The 23,030-nt window shown below is 40.1% G+C and overlaps 1 protein-coding gene across 6 annotated transcripts in view; it reads right to left on the bottom strand.

The window, feature by feature from the left end:
* Positions 1-12,091, bottom strand: part of KCTD3 (potassium channel tetramerization domain containing 3) — a 74,861-nt gene extending 62,770 nt beyond the window's left edge. For 2 of the 6 annotated variants that reach the window (XM_070767935.1, XM_070767933.1), the window contains exons 1-4: positions 11,610-12,089; positions 6,083-6,136; positions 5,801-5,846; positions 3,578-3,651 (exon numbers count right to left, since the gene is read on the bottom strand). In XM_070767935.1, coding sequence (XP_070624036.1) covers positions 3,578-3,651; positions 5,801-5,846; positions 6,083-6,136; positions 11,610-11,692 — 257 coding nt within the window. In that variant the 5' untranslated portion in view covers positions 11,693-12,089. Of the gene's footprint in view, positions 1-3,577; positions 3,652-5,800; positions 5,847-6,082; positions 6,137-11,609 lie in introns of those variants that run through there. The other 4 variants (XM_070767937.1, XM_070767938.1, XM_070767936.1 and 1 more) reach the window with 3 other exon arrangements.
* Between the last annotated feature and the right edge of the window lie 10,939 nt (positions 12,092-23,030).

Genomic DNA, 23,030 nt, shown 5'->3' with positions numbered 1-23,030 from the left:
TAAGAAACAAACAAATCATGGAGTAGAACAGAAAGCCCAGAAATAAATCCCATACATACAGTCAACCGATCTATAACAAAGAAGCAAATAGTGCTGAAACAACTAGACATCAGCGTGCCAAAAAAAAAAGATAACATTTAGGAGAAAACCTAAATGACACTGGGTATGGTCATACTTGTTTAGATACAACCCAAAGACACAATCCATGAGAGGAATAAGAATAAGCTAGATTTCATTAAAATTAAAACATTCTGCTCTACAGAAGACAATGTCAAGAAAATGAAAAGGCACCAAATGAGACAAAATATTTGCAAATGACAGATTGGATGAGGGAGTGTCGTCCCAAGTATACAGAGAACTCTTGAAATTCAACAATAAAGAAACTAATCCAATCAAAACATGGGCCAAAGACCTCAACCAAAGCCATACAGGCAGCAAACATATGAAATAAGATGCTCCACATCATATGTCATTAAGCAAATGTTAATTAAGACAAGTCACTACCACACATCAATTACTATGGCGAAAACCCAAAATGCTGTCAAGGATGTGAAGCAATAGCAACCCTAATTCACTGCCGGTGGAAAAGGAAAATGACAGTCACTGTCAAAAACAGTCTGCAGGTTTCTTATAAAACTTACCATATGATCCAGCAACTGTACTCCTTGACATTTACCCCAAGGAGCTGAAAACTTAATGTCCATGCAAAAACCTCCACATGGATATTTATAGAGGCTTTATTCATAACAGCTAAGACTTGGAAGCAACTAAAATGTTCTCTTCAGTAAGTGAATGGAAAAACAAATCGGCATCCAGGTAATGAAATATTATCAGCACTAAAAAGAAGTAACATGAAAGACATTTAATTGCATATTACTAAGTGAATGAAGCCAATCAGAAAAGGCTCCATATTATGTGAATCCAACTATGACATTTAGGAAAAAGTCAAATTATGCACATTTTTGAAAGATCAGTGGCTTGAGGAGACAGCAACAGGCAGAGAAGAAAAATTTTTAGGGCAGTGTAAGTACTGTGTATGGTATTATCAAGAGTTCCACATGTCATTATATGTTTGTGCTAACTCCTAAAATGTACAACACCAAGAGTGAACTGAAGATAAACTACGAACTTTGGGTGCTTATGACGTCAATGCAGGATAACAGGGGGCACATGGGAAACCTCTGTACCTTCCTCTCAATTTTGCTGTAAACATAAAACTGCTCTTAAAAAAAAATTTGATAGGCCTAATAGACACATGTGATGGAAATATTAAATTGTTTTTATTTGAGAAAGTGGTTATTACTAGTTTAACATAAGAAAAGTTAAAACTTTCTTATTCTATTTCAAAACTACCTCCGTTAACAGTACAAGAGCTCAGGACACAAATAACAGTTTTGGAGAGGACAAATAAATAGGATAATAATACAGAGTGATAAAGGCAATGGAAGAATTTTATATAAAAAATGGAAGTAGAATATAGTGTTCTTTTATCAATTCCTTCCCACCTTCTTTTAGAAGATACTACTCATAGAATTTAAGTTTGCTAGATTTCCATTAACTGACATAAAGAAGCAAGTGGTAAGAAAAGCAATGAATACAGATATTTAAACTACTGCTGTCTTTTACGGGTAATTTAGTTGTAAATGAGTCACAAGGACACTGACTAAGAAGTAAACTTAGATTTTCATCAAATGCTAAAAATAATTTTACCCCAGAAATAAACAGTTAATAATAAACTTCCCACCTACCACCCCAGGCCAAAAAATAGATAAACAAAAAGCCCTACCAAACTCTTTTTTTCATTTAATAAATATTCATTAAGCAGTTTACTATACATAATTTTTCCTTTTTTTTTTTTTTTTAACAATACTCTGAACACAGCAAGGAACAAACCAAACAAAAAAAATCTTTGCTTTCAAGAAGCTCATATTCTAGTGAATATGTCAAAAATTATGTAATATTATACAGAAGTGGCTTAAACAAATATTTAGAATTCTAAAACCTGTATCTAAAAAAGTATTAATAGGTCCTAGTAAAAGTTCATTAGGCATATATAAAATAAAACAACAATAAAATACAAATTAGATTTAGCTTTCTACTAGGAATCCAGACTATGGCAAAGTTCAGAAATAGTTTAAATTGTTATTTACTTGTGTCAAGTAAAACTGTATGGTTATGTATCATACAAAATAATGTATGGCTATATATCAAGCATAGTACTTGATCCTGCAGGTATACAGGAAACAACGCAAGCCCTTTTAGAATCTCATGTAAGAAAGACTACTGGAGTTTCGGCAGTACAGGAAGCTCTGAACACCAGTCTGTATCAGGTGACACAGCAGAATCATCAGCAAGATCAAGATCAAGCCAAGAGCAGAAAGGGTTGAAAGTGTTCAATCAAGAGAAACTAAGCAGGGGCTAGATGAACAGGAGTTCAAAATCCTTCACCATTAATCCAGCAGCTGATTAAATAAGAGTTTTAAGCAAAGTAATAACTAACTAGATTTTGAACTGTGGTGTTGGAGAAGCCTCTTGAGAGTCCTTTGGACTGCAAGGAGATCGAACCAGTGAATCATAAAGGAAATCAGTCCTGAATATTCATTGGAAGGACTGATGCTGAAGCTCCAATACTTTGCCCACCTGATGCGAAAAAGAACTGACTCATTAGAAAAGACCCTGATGCTGGGAAAAATTGAAGGCAAGTAGAGAAGGGAGTGACAGAGGATGAGACGGCTGGATGGCATCACTGACTCGATAGACATGAGTTTGAGCAAGCTCTGGGTGTTGGTGGATGAACAGGAAAGCCTGGCATGTTGCAGTTCATGGGGTTGCAAGAGTTGAACATGACTGAGCGACTGAACTGACTGAATAACTAGATTAGATTTATATTTTCAGGATATAATTTTGGCTACAGTGTGAAAAATGAATTGAAGGGATAAGACTGAAGGCAGGGAAACTGGCTAGGAAGCTTTGAGAGTAATCCATTAAGAGATGATTGTGGCCTGTACCTATGAGAGAAATTCTGAGGGAACTTTAAGCAAAAATAATCTTGAGGCAGGGAAAAAAACTTTCCTTCATAAACTAAGACCAAAACCATGCCTACCAACAAAAATTTACTTTAAAAAGATACATTTTTTGGGACTTGCCTGGTGGTCCAGTGAACAGACTCCCCACTTCCAGTGCAGGGGAGCCAGGGTTCAATCCCTGCTGCTAAGTCACTTCAGTCGTGTCCGACTCTGTGCGACCCCATAGACGGCAGCCCACCAGGCTCCCCCGTCCCTGGGATTCTCCAGGCAAGAACACTGGAGTGGGTTGCCATTTCCTTCTCCAATGCATGAAAGTGAAAAGTGAAAGTGAAGTCGCTCAGTTGTGTCCGACCCTCAGCGACCCCATGGACTGCAGCCTTCCAGGCTCCTCCGTCCATGGTATTTTCCAGGCAAGAGTACTGGAATGGGGTGCCATTGCCTTCTCCATCAATCCCTGGTAGGGGAACTAAGATCCTGCAAGCTGTGAGGCACCGCCAAAAGTACATATGTAAAGAAATAAAAGCTTAAAAAAAAAAAGATACATTTCTTACCTTAAGTCTAGTTCTTTTGTCCGAAGAAAATTTAAAATGGGTGCAAATGCTGCTGGATCTCTATCAATAAATATCTGTAAATAAAAGAATTACAAACTATATTTTCAAATTATAAACTTTTAACTTTAACATCTGTAACACTAACTTAGAGAACACTTACTGAATTACATAAAAACTCTATTTCCTTGATTATACTCTTAAATATTAATGCTTCTAAAACGGAAATGCAGTTATAACCACTACTGTATACTGTATAAATGTACAGTAGAAATGGTGTCTTTTCTCTCCCTGAAAAGCTATCATTAGATTGATATTTTAATATGCAGGGGAAAAAATGGTATCAAATTAGTCCATTTTCTCATTTCTAATTTTTTTTAATTTCTATTTATTTATTTTTGGCAGTACTGGGTCTTCATTGCTATGCACAGGTTTTCTCTAGCTGAAATGAGTGGTGCCTACTCTCTGGCTGAGATGTGCAGGCTTCTCACTAGTATATGCTTCTCTGGAGCATGGGCTCCAGGGTACTCAGGCTTCAGTAATTGCGGTGCATGGGCTTAGTCGCTCCATGACATGTGGAATCTTCCCAGACCAGGGATCCAACCATGTCTCCTGTATTGGTGGGTGGATTCTTAATCACTGGACCACCAGGGAAGCCCTTATTTCTATTTAACTAACATCTTTAGGCAAAGGGACGGACGCTAAAAGGAAAATTTTTATCTGAAATATTCTAGAATTTAACACTTTGAAAATAATATGCATAAATAATACTTTTTATATCATCTGATCCCTAATTATTGGTGATAGTGATTATGATTTACATAATCTGTGACTTAAACGAATCATTAAAACAACTGTGTACTTTTATAATATATATGGGGCAATCAAGAAAAGTTAAAACTGAGTAACATTTTCACACTGTTTTTCAGTTTTGACAGTTTTGCTTTTCTTGACTGTCCCGTGTGTATTATAAAAGTACACTTTCACATACCACTATCTGTTTTCTCAAGGACTGAGGGTGGGGTGAAAGAAAAAGTGACAAGAACAAAATTTTTTTTAAATAACAAATACAGTACCACAGAATAAGGTCACAGAGTTGGACATGGCTGAAGCAACTGAGCACCCACCCACCATGAAATACTTATGGGGAAAATGTTTAGAAAATAGGAAATGTATAATTGATAACTCTTTACAGGAATGTATGCCAATTCTATTTTGAACCAATTACAAAAGTTCTAACTATAAAACTGAATACCTTTTAAGATTTATATAAGTCAATCAGACAGCAGAATGAAGCAAAAAATATACCTCCTTATACTATGATCAATTATTATATACAGTGTTCTATACAGTGAATGAGGTTCTTTTGGCTTCATAAATTCTTGCTTTTTATTAGAATCAACCTGAAGTTAAAGAAACACCATAGATTTGTGGGTCTTATTACTGATGTCCTTTCTATAATCTCACATGGACATATTTGCTCGTGCTACTTTATTTGATCTGCAAATCTTACCACAGCAAAGAAACACCTGCGGTCATTTTGCTGCCTCCAAACTGAAAGTCTTATTTGCTTTTCACAATTACTTGACCTGCTATTGTGCATATTAAAACTGCCTTTTAAATATAGATATACTTTTTTGTGTGCTGAAACTTAGTAATTCTTTACTTCCGTCACTTCACCACAGCTGCACAAGTTCAAAAGGTTATTCTCCAAAACAAAAAATTGTAGGGCTTCACAAATTTGCAACATTTTACCACTCTAATATCAAAATGTTTTCGTGTTTACACCTATCTATTCACTGTAGGAATGGCAACCCACTCCAGGGTTCTTGCCTGGAGAATCCCAGGGATGGGGGAGCCTGGTGGGCTGCCATCTATGGGGTCGCACAGAGTCAGACACGACTGAAGCGACTTAGCAGCAGCAGCAGCGTTCACTGTTAAAGTTTCAACTACTGATTAAAAGAAATGTTTCCTCTTGACAATGTAAGCTCAGATCCTACAATTTCTAATGATTATTTAAAATAGTATATGCAGTACTCTCTGTTTTGAGTTCTCATTTATAATTACAGAAATAATTCATGACAAGAAATAAAAACCTAAGAACATATACTTTCATTTAGTAGTTATTAAAAGAGTAGTTCCCCTATCTTCTAAGAGTATAAGGACCAAACATTAGAGCATTATTTGATCTAATTTAGAAATATACATCAACATTGTTATACTCACAGCACCAGTTTCATCTCGAAGTGTTGAAATTCTTCCACTCAGCAAACTAAAAATCATTAAGACAGGATTAGTTTTTAAAATCTGAGTATGAATAAAATGCCCTAATTCTTTCAAAGGTCAAAGACCAGTAAAAATGAATCATTGTATCCCCAAAGTAAATAACAACTTAAATATTCAAAGAGTTAAAATTTTATCTAATAAAAATATTAATGCAAGAGAATTTTTTATTGTTTTAATAAATAACTCTATTTTTTAAAAGTACTAAAGAATTATATGAAATACCTGGAAAAAAAAGAATCTGGAATCCACATAAGTGTTTGTCTTGAGGTACTAAATCTGCAATTAAAAAGTATCTGGTATTACAAGGGAGGACAAGATTTGAAATGTCAATGTTAGTTAACTTGCTTTAAACCGCTGGCTAATGACTTAGAAGTTGTTGCACAGCTATAGCTGCATCAATTATATTCATTAACATCTAACATTGTAAAATTCTGCTTTCATTTCAGAGTTAAGATTATTCCAAGAACTCTCAACAAAATCAAATAATTCGCTTACATATAAAACTTCCTAAAACACTACTTTCTAACATGCCCATCACACTAAGTCTAAATTTCTCAACATAACATATGAAATTATCTTCAGGTCACCATTTCACCTCTCCAACACAAACTACTGGCCTCTAATAAGACAGCACTTAACATCCCCAAACAATCCATGCTTACACCATTTTAGAACATTTCAGAATCTTCATCGCAGCTGTATCAACCGCATGTTCAATTATCCGAGTTCTACCCATCTTTCTTGATACCACGAAGGTTTTACCTTCTCCTTAATTGGCTTTTCCAAATAGTCTATCCTATACTAGTTTTTTGAGCTCATATTAATTCCACTACACATAGTACATTTAACACTTTGGAGAAGGAAATGGCAACCCACTCCGGTACTCTTGCCTGGAGAATCCCAGGGACGGCAGAGCCTGGTGGGCTGCCATCTATGGGTCGCACCGAGTCGGACACGACTGAAGGGACACAGCAGCAGCAGCAGTTACAGTCTTGGGCTATTCACAACCATTGAATTCATTCATTCAAAAAATCACTCAGTAAACACTGTTTTGAGGTTAACTCCATTTGATCAAGCCTACTTATTACCACCAATGGGGGATGGCATGCTTTATCAAAGCCTACTGTAACAGACCGAGGCAAAACAATAAACTGACATAAACTAACACAGCAAAGAATCTGATACAGGGTTCAACTGATGTCTGAATATTTTCATTTTAAGACTCATCACACTGCACTACGTATTCCTGACTCATTGCCCCATCATCATGTGTCCTCTCACAGAAGAGAGCCTTACAGACCTTTATTTTTTCTCCACATTCATTTTCCAGCATCATGACTGTTTTAAAGCGTGCCCATTAGTCAGACTGAGAAAGCAGCCAGTTTTACCCAAGAAAACATGGCGAATTTTCCCAAGCATATTTCTTAGCACAATCTTTAAGAAAAAATGAAAAGTAGATTACAACCAAGTAGAGGAATCTGACTTGGTCAAATAGAAGCAAACCCAGTAAACAGTAAACTGAAAGATCCAAGGATCCACTGCAAAAAATGAATCACTGTTATTTTGGAAGCCAACAAATTCTTTTCCAAATAAGAATGGTTCCTAACTTGTGACCTTTCATGTTCACTGCTTATTCAGCAAATTGTCTGCCAAATAACTCAAATTTTGTTACTTAGAAAATTACACCGGTCTGCTTAAGGTCATATTAGCAATTTAAATTAAAATCAGTAATTCAGGTAGGGATGAAAGTGAAAGTGTTTAATCGCTCAGTCCTGTCTGACTCTGCGACCCCATGGACTGCAGCCCGCCAGGATCCTCTGTCCATGGGATTTTCCAGGCAAGAATACTAGAGTGGATTGCCATTTCCTTCTCCAGGGGATCTTCCCAACCCAGGGATTGAACCTGGGTTTCTTGCATTGCAGGCAGTCTTTACCATCTGAGCCACCAGGGAAGCCTCGTATTAACAATTTAAATTAAAATCAACAATTCAGCTGAGTTTAGCAATCTGGAATTTTTAGGCAAAGGGATTGGACTCTCACCCCACCAATTTATTCCCCCGCCCCCAAACTTTAAAAGACAGGAGGGGAAAAAACCCCTCCTGTTTTATAAAACTGTTTCCAAATATGATTTCATGAAAACATTTAAATTACACACGACAAGCATAACTTTCTGAAATACATATGAAAAGCCTTTTCTGTTTTTATTTCATACCCACAGTATGCCAAGAAAAAGGTCATGTGCAATCTGGTCCTTATCCACATTTATACTTTATGCTACTAACTCCCTACTAAATTTACTTGGAAGCAATCGAGTTAAAATTATTCTGAAAAGTTACTATTGATAGCTAATGCCACTAAACGCTTGTATTTCCCACTTAATGCTTCAAATTCCTTTAGAAGGCTGGTACTATTTAATGTCATTAAATATTTTAGGAAACGAAACACTAAAAAGTAATTTGCCCAAGGTTGCTGCGCTAGACTTCCACCGACTGGTCCCAGACTTCTCTCATGAGGCCTCAAATCATACTCAATCAAAGCAGAAGTAATCACAAATTGAGCCAAACTGTCTTTCACCTCATTAGGCTTTTTTTTGGGTAAGTAATAATATTAATTCTAAATGAAACCTCATCTTCTTTCTCAACCATCCATGAAGTGTTAAATAAATCGTAAAAATCAGTCATTTCTATAAATTCTTTGAATAGATCCATTTTCCTGTCCTCTCTTGGGGGGAGGGGGGAGATACTCCCTACTCTGCTCAAAAGAAACGCTCCTTTTGAGTGCTCCTTTTGAGTTTCACGCTATCACTGCACAGCTGACATCAATTCTATGCCACAGGTGGTTCTCCTGGGGGCAATTCTTCAACTTCAAAGACAATCACAGGAGGATTTTCTTTTTCTTTTACAATGCCTTAAGTGACTATTAACCTGTGTTTTACTCAAAATAATTCCTAGATCCCTTCTACCTCTAAAATGCTGCAAGTGTCTATGATCCAAAGTAACTCAAAATTATCTGCAGAGAACCTGGGACTGGATGTTCTATTTTCTATATACCATGTCATCACTTATTTTATAAATTTATCCTATCAAGTCTCAAGTTTGGGCTTTTTAAACTTTCTCATTCCTATGTAACAACTCTCGTTTGCCTTCTAAACTGTCCAATCTGATAATTATCTTATTTTGTATTTTTTAAATCACGTTGAAAAATTTTAAACCTGATAAAATCAAATTTCATACGTAATGAAAAATAAAATGTTGAGCTCCAAGGTAACTGTCTTATACAATTTAAAATTTTAAACTCAATTCTACAATCCTTAGCAAGAGTTCATTCATTTTTAAGCAATTTACTTTCAAACACAGTGAACAACACTTTTAGAATCAAATTAGAATGTCTATAGCATTCAAAAAGTATATGAACAATCAACAGAAATTAGAAACTAGGGATGACTATAATGCTACTCTCAAAGGCCAGCCCTTGCAGGGTATTTCATTTTTGCATCCGTAAGTTCCAGAAAAATATCTACTTCTGCTATATTGACTATGCCAAAGCCTTTGACTGTGTGGACCACAACAAACTCTGGCAAATTCTTCAAGAGATGGGAAAACCAGACCACCTGACCTGCCTCTTGAGAAATCTGTTTGCAGGTCAGGAAGAAACAGTTAGAACTGGACATGGAAAAACAGATTGGTTTCAAACGGAGAAAGGAGTACGTCAAGGCTGTATACTGTCACCCTGCTTATTTAACTCATATGCAGAGTACATCACGAGAAACGCTGGGCTGGAGGAAGCACAAGCTGGAATCAAGACTGTCGGAAGAAATATCAATAACCTCAGATATGCAGATGACACCACCCTTATGGCAGAAAGCAAAGAAGAACTAAAGAGCCTCTTGATGAAAGTGGAAGAGGAGAGTGAAAAAGTTGGCTTAAAACTCAACATGCAGAAAACAAAGATCATGGCATCTGGTCCCATCACTTCATGGGAAATAGATGGGGAAACAGTGTCAGACTTTATTTTGGGGGGCTCCAAAATCACTGCAGATGGTGACTGCAGCCATGAAATTAAAAAACGCTTACTCCTTGGAAGGAAAGTTATGACCAACCTAGACAGCATATTAAAAAACAGAGACATTACTTTGCCAACAAAGGGCCATCTAGTCAAAGCTATGGTTTTTCCAGTGGTCATGTATGGATGTGAGAGTTGGACTATAAACAAAGCTGAGCACAGAAGAATTGATGCTTTTGAACTGTGGTGTTGGAGAAGACTCTTGAGAGTCCCTTGGACTGCAAGGAGATCCAACCAGTCAATTCTGAAGGAAATCAGTCCTGAATATTCATTGCAAGGACTGATGCTGAAGCTGAAACTCCAATCCTTTGGCCACGTGATGAGAACTGACTCATTTGAAAAGACCCTGATGCTGGGAAAGACTGAAGGCGGGAGAAGGGGACGACAGAGTAAGAGTAAGAGATGTCTGGAGGGCATCATCACTCAACGGACATGAGTTTACTCAAACTCCGGGAGTTGGGGATGGACAGGGAGGCCTGGCATGCTGCAATCCATGGGGTTGCAAAGAGTCAGACACGACTGAGCTGACCTGAAGTTATCAAACCTACAAAACTTTCATTTAATTTTAGGAAACCATCCGTGTCTTACATTAGGAAACACCAATCTTCTACTCCATGAAACCGAAATCTATGTAGCAGCAATAAAGCTGTAAATTCTTAAACTAACAGTTTTGCATGGGGGTTGGGGAGGGGGGGCAGAGTGAGCAGAGTAACAGTGAGGAATTACTGTTTCCTGTGTTAAATTCTCCAGCGCACTTTGAAAACTTTTAAAACACTGCACATTGTTATCACAAAGGTTCATAGTGCTGCCGCTCTGCATTTTTAAAAACACTGGTTAAAAACTCCCAAGCGTTGAAAACCTTGTATCTTCTCCAGCACAGCAAAATACACTGAATTCCACGGCGCTTCATGGCTTATCTCTGAACTAACCTAAAACGGTAACCACCCCTTCCTTCAAACAGAGCTGCCAAACTCGCATTTCCGAAAGGAGTGACTCATAAACCATACCAAATCCAAAAGCATACTATTTTTTTTTACCCCAACAAGCTTATTAAAAGACACAGTAAGGGAACGGAAGACCAAAGAGATGAGCGGAGAGCTTTCGCTCTGTTTACTAGGAGGGCGCCATACGGTGCCACTACCAAGGCTTCCCAGAACCAACTCTTCAAAACTGCAGCTTCCAGACACACTGCGCTACAAGTACAACAGACCCTTCAGAGCCATGAACCAAGAAACTCTGGAAATAAATAAGAGCGCACCGCAAATCTACAATGCTCCCTCCACCAAAATTATTGGCGATTAAACAGCCCTCAACGAGGCGTTCTCGCCCAAGCAAACCGATGTTACCTTGTTGACCAAATAGAAAGGAAGGCAGGTTCACCTGCAACAGCCAGACCACAAGGCCGGGCTTCGACAAAATAAACTCAAAAGTACACGTCAGGTTAGGTAAAGGAAGGTTACAGAAGGTTCCCCGGCCAGATCTCCTAAAAAGGGGGGGAGGATCGTGGCCGCTGTCCTAGGAAGGCTGCAGCGCGGCCAAGGGCCCGGCTCTCAGAGACTCAAGGCCGCCTGCCGCCCCCACACCCGCCCGGAGGGCCCTGTGCTTCCCACCCCGCTCGCCTGCGATGCTGGCCCGGGAAGACCCCTGCCGGCCGCATCCCGGTCCCGAGCCCCTTCTCCCCGGCTCACCTGGTCCCCCCCACGTTCAGCTGCACGATCTCGCCGCTGCCGGCCGCCGCCGCGGCGAAGCTGCCGCAGTGCCCTCCAGCCATGTCCGGCGGCTCCGACGGCACTCGCCGCCCTCCCTCCCAGGCCGGGGCCGCCGAGCCCGCGGCGGGAGCCCGAGGCGGCGGCGGGGGCTGCAGGGCCAGCAGGGCGGCGGCGGCCGGGGGGCCGGCGGCGCGCGGAGCCTCCCCCACCTTCTCGCCGGCCGGGCGGGGCTCCCCGGCGTCCGCCTCGTCCCCTCGGCTCCCGCAGAGCGGGAGGGAGGCCGGGCCTCCGCCTCTCGCGGCCTCCAGGCCGCCGGGCCGGGGGGCCTGCCGTCAGTGCGCCACGGGCCCCGTCGCCACCGCCGCGGCCACGGCGTCCGCGCGAGGAGGGATCGCCGCGCGGGACAAAATACGGCGGCGCCGGGCCCTTCGCCCGCCGAGGCCCGCGAAGCTCAAGGAGGGGAGAGGAGCGGCGGGGTGGGGCTCCCCAGCCCCGCGGCCGGCGCGCCTGGAGGGCGGGAGGAAGGTGCTCCGGGCCCAGCACCGCCCCCGGGATCGTGTTTCTTTCCTCCTCCCGGTTACAATCGCCTCTGCCTTTTAGGTTTCAGATTTCCCAGCCCTGGGACTCAAGATTTCTCACGTTGAGGGCAAGTCTGGGCAAACTGTCCTAAACATCTTTACAGTCTCCTTTTGTAACCAGGAAGGGTTAATGTTGACCCCTCATTGGATCTGCTTCTGTGACTTTAACTCTTACTTTGCCTCTTTTGTTATTATGGGTTTACAGAATGGCCTGCCCAGGGAATCCCTCACCCCCAACCCTCCCCCGCCCCACCTCCCCCCACTTCTCCCCTCCCTCCTCCCTTCCCCTCCCCCACACACCTTCCACCCGACCCTTGGGCTAGGGTGACTTTGACTCCACTGAGAGATAACCACACACACACACACACACACACACACACTCCCCACCTGACCCCTGGGCTAGAGTGACTTTGTTTCGCTCCACAGAGAGATAACCACACACACACACACACACACACGACCTGACCCTTGGGCTAGGGTGACTGGCTGCACTGAGAGAGAAACACACACACACACACACACACTCCCCACCTGACCCCTGGGCTAGGGTGACTTTGTTTGGCTCCACTGAGAGAGAACCACACACACACACACACACACACACACACACACACACCCCCCACCTGACTTTGGCTCCGCTGAGAGATAACCTGACCCTGCCTACCTGTGAAGGACTGTGACATTCTTGAGTTATTTGTGTGGGAAATGGCGCCTGCTTCCTGTAGGACTGAGACATTCACGTTTGGGGGGCCACAATCCCAGATAGCTGTGGCATCTTTGTTTATTGATATGGCAGGAGATAGTTTCACACCACCGGTGAGCTGACTGTAAAGAAATGAAGCTAACACATCCACCCTGCCTGAGGCTTGCCCTTCTAGGAGATAGTTGCGACAATTAAATAGCCTTTTTACTTTGTTCTCTCACCTCCCCGAACCTCTGAGCCATAAAAGAACCTGGCATCCAGGCCCCAACGGGATGGTTATTTCCAGACGCTACTCTTCCGTCTTTTTTGTCTGCCAGCTAGCCAGCTGTCTGAATAAAGTCATATTCCTTGCCTCAAACACCTTGTCTCTTGCATTTATTGGCCTATCCTGCGGTGACTAGACTGAGCTTGGACTCAGGAACACCTTCATGTGGATGTGGGAGATGAAAGGAAATTTTCTTAGAGGTTGAAGTTGTGCCTAAAGTATATTATTTACTGTGGAAATGCGGTGAAAATTTGAGGATTTTAAAAGTTTATAGCACTTACATTAGCAAACTCCTTACCTTATCCTCTTGCATCTCATCCCTACTCTCCCAAGAAGTTTGATTTTTTTAAGCAGGGGAAGAAACAAAAGACAAGCAAAAAAAGGTAAAACCCTAGGCTGTGTAGGGCCCCATGTTCCTGGACTATAGTAAGAGGTCAACTAATGTTACACACAGAGATACAATTTTTGTAAATATATTTGTTTTTGCTTTAAGTAGTACATATTGGAAACTAAAGCTCTAATGGCTACTGAAATATATCTTTAAATACTATTATTTAAATACTATACTTTAAATACTATTAAACACTATAATAGCTTGTGAAATAAAATTCATATTTTATGGCAAGAGGGGGAAAGTTTTAAGATCAATACAAGGAGCATCTGCCTTCCCCGGACCTCCTTAGGAGATAACCTTCCTTCTTAATCTTGGGGCCACTCACTTTATACCTGTAGATCTGAATTGGGTAAACCATCAGAAATACAGCATTTAGTGTACAGCCCTCTGTCTCAAACACTTGTATAGCTGTGCTTTGACCTCTTGTGGGCAGAAGTTTTCTTTCTTTTTTAATCTTTAGAGATTTTCTAAGTTCTTTTTTATTATATATATATTTTTTTTACTGAAGTATAGTTGATGTCTTCATTTCTTTCTTTGATCTACTGAGTAATTGCTTTTTTTAACAACCTGATTCCCCTCAAGCTAGCAAAGATGGTATCTGATGTTTCAGAAGTTGTTTGTGGTTCTAAATCCTTAGCATGAATCAAGTTTTGTATAGTTTCACCATTGGAATTCAAAGTGAAGACCTAAATGATATTGTTTTTAATTTTCATTATTATAATAATTTTTTAGTCCTCTGCTGGCAAATATGACAGTGATAAGATGATCTTGGGCTTCCCCGGTGGCTCAGCAGTGAAAAAAATCCACCTGCAATTCAGGAGTTGCAGGAGACTCAGTTTTGATCTCTGGGTCGGAAATGTCCCCTGGAAGAGAAGGCATGGCAACCAACTCCGTGTTCTTACCTGGAGAATCCCATAGACAGAGGAGCCTGGTGGGCAACAGTCCAAGGGGTAGCAAAGAATCGGACATGACTGAAGTGACTTAGCACATACAAGATGACCTTATGCAAATTTGACTTAAAAGAGGATAGCAATATTTACAGATATAAGATAAATATTATTTACTCCCAGTTAATGATGCTCAGACTACCACACAATTGCACTCATCTCACACACTAGTAAAGTAATGCTCAAAATTCTCCAAGCCAGGCTTCAATAGTACGTGAACCATGAACTTCCAGGTGTTCAAGCTGGTTTTAGAAAAGGCAGAGGAACCAGAGATCAAATTGCCAACATCCACTGGATCATTGAAAAAGCAAGAGAGTTCCAGAAAAACATCTATTTCTGCTTTATTGACTATGCCAAAGCCTTTGACTGTGTGGATCACAATAAACTGTGGAAAATTCTGAAAGAGATGGGAATACCAGACCACCTGACCTGCCTCTTGAGAAGCCTATATTCAGTTCAGGAAGCAACAGTTAGAACTGGACATGGAACAACAGACTGGTTCCAAATAGGAAAAGGAGTACGTCAAGGCTGTATATTGTCACTCTGCTTATTTAACTTCTATGCAGAGTATATCATGAGAAATGCTGGGCTAGAGGAAGCACAAGCTGGGATCAAGATTGCCGGGAGAAATATCAATAACCTCAGATATGCAGGTAACACCACCCTTATGGCAGAAAGTGAAGAGGAACTAAAAAGGCTCTTGATGAAAGTGAAAGTGGAGAGTGAAAAAGTTGGCTTAAAGCTCAACGTTCAGAAAATGAAGATCATGGCATCTGGTCCCATCACTTCATGGGAAATAGATGGGGAAATGGTGTCAGACTTTATTTTTCTGGACTCCAAAATCACTGCAGATGGTGACTGTAGCCATGAAATTAAAAGACGCTTACTCCTTGGAAGGAAAGTTATGACCAACCTAGATAGCATATTGAAAAGCAGAGACATTCCTTTGTCAACAAAGGTCCGTTTAGTCAAGGCTATGGTTTTTCCAGTGGTCATGTATGGATATGAGAGGTGAACTGTGAAGAAAGCTGAGCGCCGAAGAATTGATGCTTTTGAACTGTGGTGTTGGAGAAGACTCTTGAGAGTCCCTTGGACTGCAAGGAGATCCAACCAGTCCATCCTAAAGCAGATCAGTCCTGAGTGTTCATTGGAAGGACTGATGCTGAAGCTGAAACTCCAGTATTTTGGCCACCTCATGTGAAGAGCTGACGCATTGGAAAAGACCCTGACGCTGGGAGGGATTGGGGGCAGGAGAAAAAGGTGATGACAGAGGATGAGATGGCTGGATGGCATCACCGACTCTATGGCCATGAGTTTGAGTGAACTCCGGGAGTTGTGATGGACAGGGAGGCCTGGCGTGCTGCAATTCATGGGGTCGCAAAGAGTCGGACACGACTGAGCTACTGAACTGAACTGAAATGAACTGAACTGAATGATGGTAATGACAGCTAATCTGTATTTGTTAAGGATTTATCATATGCTAAGTGATATAAATATTTTCTGTCATTTTTTAATCACAAATATTGTTTCACTATTTCAAAAGAAGAAAAGTAGGACTTAAAATGATCAGAAAACTTGTTCAAAATTATGTAGCTGGCATGTGGCATAGCAGGAATTTGAATACAGGTAGTTTGAAACCAGGGCACAGCATCTCATATCTTCACTTTACTATTGTTGTTCAGTCTCTCAGTCGTGTCCAACTCTTTGGGACCCATGGACTGTAGCACGCCAGGCTTCCCTGTCCTTCACTGTCTCCGAAATTTACTCAAACTCAAGTCCACTGAGTCAATGATGCCATGCAACCATCTCATCCTCCGTTGCCCATTTTCCTCTTGCCCTCAGTCTTTCCCAGCATCAGGATCTTTTCCAATGCGTCAGCTTTTCGCATCAAGTGGCCAGAGTATTAGAACTTCAGCTTCAGTATCAGTCCTTCCAATGAATATACTGAGTCCTTCACTTTATACTGAGAAAATAAGGGAGCAGCAAACTAATTATTTTTCAAGAAAGAAATGGCAACCCACTCCAGTGTTCTTGCCTGGGGAATCACAGGGACGGGGGAGCCTGGTGGGCTGCCGTCTCTGGGGTCGCACAGAGTCGGACATGACTGAAGCAACTTAGCAGTAGCAGCAGTAGCAGTTTAGTAGCTCAGTCGTGTCTGACTCTGCGCGATCCCATGGACTGCAGCCTGCCAGGCTCCTTAGTCTGTGGGAATTCTCCAGGCAATGCTGGAGTCGGTAGCCTATCCCTTCTCTAGGGGAACTTCCCTACCCAGGAATTGAACCAGGGTCTCCTGCATTGCAGGCAGATTCTTTACCAGCTGAGCTACCCAGAAAGCCCTTTCACACTTTAAATAGTGTTAACTGTTTTTGTTCTAACCCTTTGCTTTCAAATTTGAAGGACAGAATTAGATGGTTAAAAAAAACCATTTAATATCCCTGGGTGTTTAATTTTTCCACTGGAAGAAAGTAAAAGAACATTTATTAACAGATTTTTCTCTTTAATAAACTTAAGAGCCAAAACAGTTTGGAATAAAGCCTTGTAAATTAAAAAGAAAAAAACTGTAAAATTATTTGTGACAAGGCTTATCTTTCCTGAAATAAATAAATGAAACTATATTCATCTCATGCATAGTAATTATTAACTATCAGTAAGACGTCTCATCAGAAGAGGAAAGACCCACTATTTTATAAAACAAAATGGTCAGGGCTTCTTGATGTGTCCAGATCAATGTGAGTCTGAAGGGATTTCTTACTCATAAAACTTAAAGTTAGGATATGATTTATTCCTTAAAAATAAATAAGGCAGCCCTGGTGGCTCAGTGGTAAAGAATCCATCTGTCAATGCAGGTTCAATCCCTGGGTCAAGAAGATCCTCTGGAGAAGGGAATGGTTACCCACTCCAATATTTCTGTCTGGGAAATCTCATGGATAGAGGAGCTTGGCGGGCTATAATCCATGGGATCACAAAGAGTCTGACACTAACACTTTCACTTGAACAAATCAGAACATTACTAACAAAGAAAAGTAGCAGAATGGAAAAAAATATTTATACTACCAGACAAATGATTAAAAATCCAAGGCACATGATTACATGTATCATTTGACAAATCAACTGAGAAGAAAAAATGTGAAAAATATGGAAAGTATATCAACAGGCAAGAGATGGAATGATAACTACCAAAAACACTGAAATTTTTCTCAAACAACAGAGAAAGATGTAATTTTCACTTATGAGATTGGAAAAAATTAAGAGGTTTGGTAAATATCTAGTATTGAAATGGTCACATACATGCACTGTTGGCTGGAATTTAAAGGGTACAGTTTTGGGAAAACAACTTGAGAGTATCAACATTTGAAGTGTATACACCCTTGACCCAGCTCTTATCTTCTAGAAATAGATCCTGCAGAATTATCGTAGAAATGCACAAGGTGCAGATCAAGAAGTGATCTTGATACTGCTACATTTATTGTAGCAGTATTTAGTATAAATTAGACTGTTCAAAGGAGTCCGTCAAGGCTGTATATTGTCACCCTGCTTATTTAACTTATATGCAGAGTACATCATGAGAAACGCTGGGCTGGAAGAAGCACAAGCTGGAATCAAGATTGCCGGGAGAAATGTCAATAACCTCAGATATGCAGATGACACCACCCTTATGGCAGAAAGTGAAGAGGAACTAAAAAGCCTCTTGATGAAAGTGAAAGAGGAGAGTGAAAAAGTTGGCTTAAAGCTCAACATTCAGAAAATGAAGATCATGGCATCTGGTCCCATCACTTCATGGCAAAGAGATGGGGAAACAGTGGAAACAGTGTCAGACTTTATTTTTCTGGGCTCCAAAATCACTGCAGATAGTGATTGCAGCCATGAAATTAAAAGACGCTTACTCCTTGGAAGGAAAGTTATGACCAACCTAGACAGAATATTAAAAAACAGAGACATTTAATTTGCCAACAAAGGTCTGTCTAGTCAAGGCTATGGTTTTTCCAGTGGTCATGTATGGATGTGAGAGTTGGACTGTGAAGAACGCTGAGTGCTGAAGAATTGATGCTTTTGAACTGTGGTGTTGGAGAAGACTCTTGAGAGTCCCTTGAACTGCAAGGAGATCCAACCAGTCCATTCTGAAGATCAGCCCTGGGATTTCTTTGGAGGGAATGATGCTGAAGCTGAAACTCCAGTACTTTGGCCACCTCATGTGAAGAGTTGACTCATTGGAAAAGATTCTGATGCTGGGAGGCATTGGGGGCAGGAGGAAAAGGGGATGACAGAGGATGAGATGGCTGGATGGCATCACTGACTCGATGGACATGAGTCTGAGGGAACTCCGGGAGTTGGTGATGGACAGTGAAGCCTGGCGTGCTGCGATTCATGGGGTTGCAAGGAGGTGGACATGACTAAGCGACTGAACTGAACTGAACTGAACTGAGACTGTTCAACAATAGGGGAATGCTTTTTTGAATTGCTGCATATTATGATTATTATGGAGCAAATCATTATGAAATGACCAGAAAAGTTCTCCAAATAAATTGGTGGGGAAAAAAATCAGGTCACAGAATAATACATTGAGTGCAATGTCATTTATTTTAAAAAAGCAAAACTAAAGTTGTCTGTATCTACTAATTTCTATATAAAAGTGTACATATTAAACTGGGAAGAAATGTTAACACTAGAACATTAGAATCAAGGCGAGGAAGGCATTAATGAGGAACAGAGGTAGAACTTTTTACCTCTGGACTTTCACATTGTTTAAAGTGTTTACAATGAGTTTTCATTCATGTATTACTTGTATGTATGTACATGGAAAAGAAAAGTGAAGATGGGAGTCCCTCACGTTTGCATGCTAAGTTGCTTCAGTTGTGTCCGACTCTTTGAGCCCCCAGGGACTGTAGCCCACCAGGCTCCACTGTCCATAAAATTCTCTAGGCCAGGGACTGTGGCTCACTAGGCTCCACTGTCCATGGAATTCTCTAGACAAGAATACTGGAGTGGGTGGCCCAGGGATCCAACCCACCTCTCCTGTAGCTCCTGCACTGCAGGCAGATTCCTTATCTTCTGAGCCACAGGAGAAGTCGCTCAGACTTTCACTTGTCCGACTCTGTGACCCAGGCCAGAATACTGGAGTGGGTAGCCTTTCCCTTCTCCAGGAGATCTTCCCAACCCAGGGATCAACCCAGGTCTCCCACATTACAGGCAGATTCTTTACCAGCTGAGCCACAAGGGAAGCCCAAGAATACTGGAGTGGGTATCCTATCCCTTTTCCAGCAGATCTTCCTGATCCAGGAATCGAACTGGGGTCTCCTGCATTGCAGGCAGATTCTTTACCAACTGAGCTTTCAGGCTGTATGTATGTATTCTTAAAAAAAAAAAAAATAGATTCAAGTTGTCCGAATGACAGTGTTAAAATTTTGTATCATTTAAAGATTTATACATGTAAAAATATAAATTAAATGTTTTCTAAATAAGCCTTTTTTTTTTTAGTGGACATGTTGAATTTGAATGTCTACTAGACCAGTCCTTCTCAAACTGTCTTAGGCTACGAACAATTTTGTTTTATTTCCAATTCATTGCAGATCAATGTTTGTTCTTACTGCATGTGGTTGGAACTCACCCCATGCCAAGTACAACTTATCAAGCAAATTTGACAACATCCAAACTGGTCTACACCTTGTGCAACGAGATAAGAATATTGCTGATGGACTTGAATGAGGTGAAGTGAAACTGCTATAAAAGTTGTTAAACTCATTCTCATTTTTGTACTTAGTCTGTTGCAGATAACAAATGATTTGTGGATGGGCTCCAGTCAGAGGGCCACAATTAAGGCAGCATTGTATCAGATATTGAAGTGAGATGTTGAGTAGGCAGCTATATTTTGGGGTCAGAAGTTTAGGAGGGACACCCAGACTGAAACCACTCTTTTTGTTGCTGTTTAGTTGCTAAGTCAGATCTGACTCTGTGACTCCATGGACTGTAGCCCGCCAGGCTCCTCTGTTCTTGGGATTTCCCAGGCAAGAATACTGCAGTGAGTTGCCATTTCCTTCTCCAGGGGAACTTCCCAACCCAGGGATCAAATCCGCTTCTCCTGCATTGGCAGGAGAGTTCTTTACTGCCAAGCCCCCAGGGAACCGTCAGTCAAATTCTTAGGCTGGATTTTCTCCCCACATTGTCATCATAGATAAAAAGAAAACAATATAATGATTTTCTTTCACTTTGTGCAGAGGAAACTCCCATGGTTGTGATCATTCTTCCCATTTCCCCCAGATGTTGTGCAGCATATTTAAATTTCTGATTTACAGGAATGTGGGTTAGCTATTGAAATAGGATACATTTCAATAGGATTGGGACATCCCGTAAAGTTTTAAATCTTAAATACAACCGTATATAAATACAAGGTTTGTATTTATACAAAATTCAGCACCAACAATTCCTTAAAGTGTAAAAAGAACTAAAACTTGGACTACTTTGGCTATAATAATATGTCTATTTTGGAACAATTTCTCAGATGATGTTATTGATTAATATATTCAGTCGAGTACTTTTTAAAAGTTTCTTGTAACCATTAGTTAACATCTGTTGAATTTTCATTAAAGGTTAATAAATTATTATATAAAAGTACTTTGAAAACTGTAAATCCAAATCCCATTCCATTATTGCAAGATTTGGGGAAAAGGGAAGGAATCAGAAGAATTCTTCAAGTGTTCAAATTGTGACATTATGCCCTGTGATCTGGTTTGTTCCCATAAAAGCACAAAATATAGAAACACTTCCTCTATAATTGATACTATTTCCTTTATATCATTTAAGAGAGCATTAGTTCTGCCTCACATTCTTGGAAGAAATGTTTACAAATTTCATTATTTCAAAGGCACAACATTTTTCTTGATAGGTTTGCTCAAAGTCTAAGAATCTAAGAATAGTAGACTTCTTAATTTAAAAGAATACAGAATAACTGAAGCGGGGGTGGAATTCATTTCAATAAGATTTTTAACTAAAATTGGTTTCTGTGATGAAGATTGCTTTCTTAAAAAGTAGCTATCATCTTATGCTTAATTTAGTAGGAAAAAACTTGGACCAAGAAATATACACAATATACATGAAATTTTGAGAAAGCACTTCCTAATGCTATAGTTTAAATAAGAAATCATATCACTGTAGCTTGAAATTGTGATCTCCTTTTTAAAAATCAGAAATATTCGTCAAGTCTCAGAATGAGTTCATATGATGAACAGAAGTGAGTAAAACAAATAAGATTTCTGTTAACATGTAACCAAAATATTAGGCTACTTAAATGAATAAATACATCAATGCTAAATATAATATGATTATCTAAAATTCCCATAGAATCTGAAAGGTTGGTTTAGAAAAAATTTCATCCTAGATTATAACCATTATTGTGAGAGCCATTAGGTACAAAGAAGAGTATTACTTCAAACCTTTCTCCATTCAGCACATCCTAGTTATTCTTTCCTGGTTGACCAAATTGCTCAGGCTTAATATCATTTTATAACAATTTATTATAATAAAAGCACTAAAGGTTCCTCTTTTTTTGAGGTTTCTAAAGGCTATTAAAGAGCCATTTTGCAGAAAACATATAAAGAAAATTTTCTCAGTTTTTTTTCTGTTAGTAAGTGCTAGATTTCAATCTGAATAGTATTTTCTTTTCATGGGCACCATTGTTTACCTAAGTGATATTTATTGAGTTCTACCAATGAAATAATCATCAAAAAAAGCAAGAGAGTTCCAGAAAAACATCTACCTCTGTTTTATTGACTATGCCAAAGTCTTTGACTGTGTGGATCACAACAAACTGTGGAAAATTCTTCAAGAGATGGAGAATACCAGACCACCTTACCTGCCTCCTGAGATTTCTGTATGCAGGTCAGGAAGAAACAGTTAGAACTGGACATGGAACAACAGACTGGTTCCAAATAGGAAAAGGAGTACGTCAAGGCTGTACATTGTCACACTGCTTATTTAACTCATATGCAGAGTACCTCATGAGCAACACTGGGCTGGAGGAAGCCCAAGCTGGAATCAAGATTACCAGGAGAAATCTCAATAACCTCAGATATGTAGATGATACCACCCTTAGGGCAGAAAGCAAAGAACTAAAGAGCCTCTTGATGAAAGTGCAAGAGGAGAGTGACAAAGTTGGCTTAAAACTCAACATTCAGAAAAGTAAGATCATGGCATCTGGTCCCATCACTTCATGGGAAATAGATGGGGAAACAGTGTCAGACTTTATTTTGAGGGGCTCCAAAATCACTGCAGATGGTGATTGCAGCCATGAAATTAAAAGACGCTTACTCCTTGGAAGGAAGGTCATGACCAACCTAGACAAAATATTAAAAAGCAGAGACATTACTTGGCCAACAAAGGTCCGTCTAGTCAAAGATATGGTTTTTCCAGTAGTCACATATGGATGTTGAGAGTTGGACTATAAAGAAAGCTGAGTGCCAAAGAATTGATGCTTTTGAACTGTGGTGTTGGAGAAGACTCTTGAGAGTCCCTTGGAGTGC

This window comes from Bos indicus, chromosome 16 (assembly GCF_029378745.1).
Source record: "Bos indicus isolate NIAB-ARS_2022 breed Sahiwal x Tharparkar chromosome 16, NIAB-ARS_B.indTharparkar_mat_pri_1.0, whole genome shotgun sequence".
Classification (NCBI taxonomy): domain Eukaryota; kingdom Metazoa; phylum Chordata; class Mammalia; order Artiodactyla; family Bovidae; genus Bos; species Bos indicus.
This window is presented reverse-complemented; position numbering and strand designations above follow the sequence as displayed.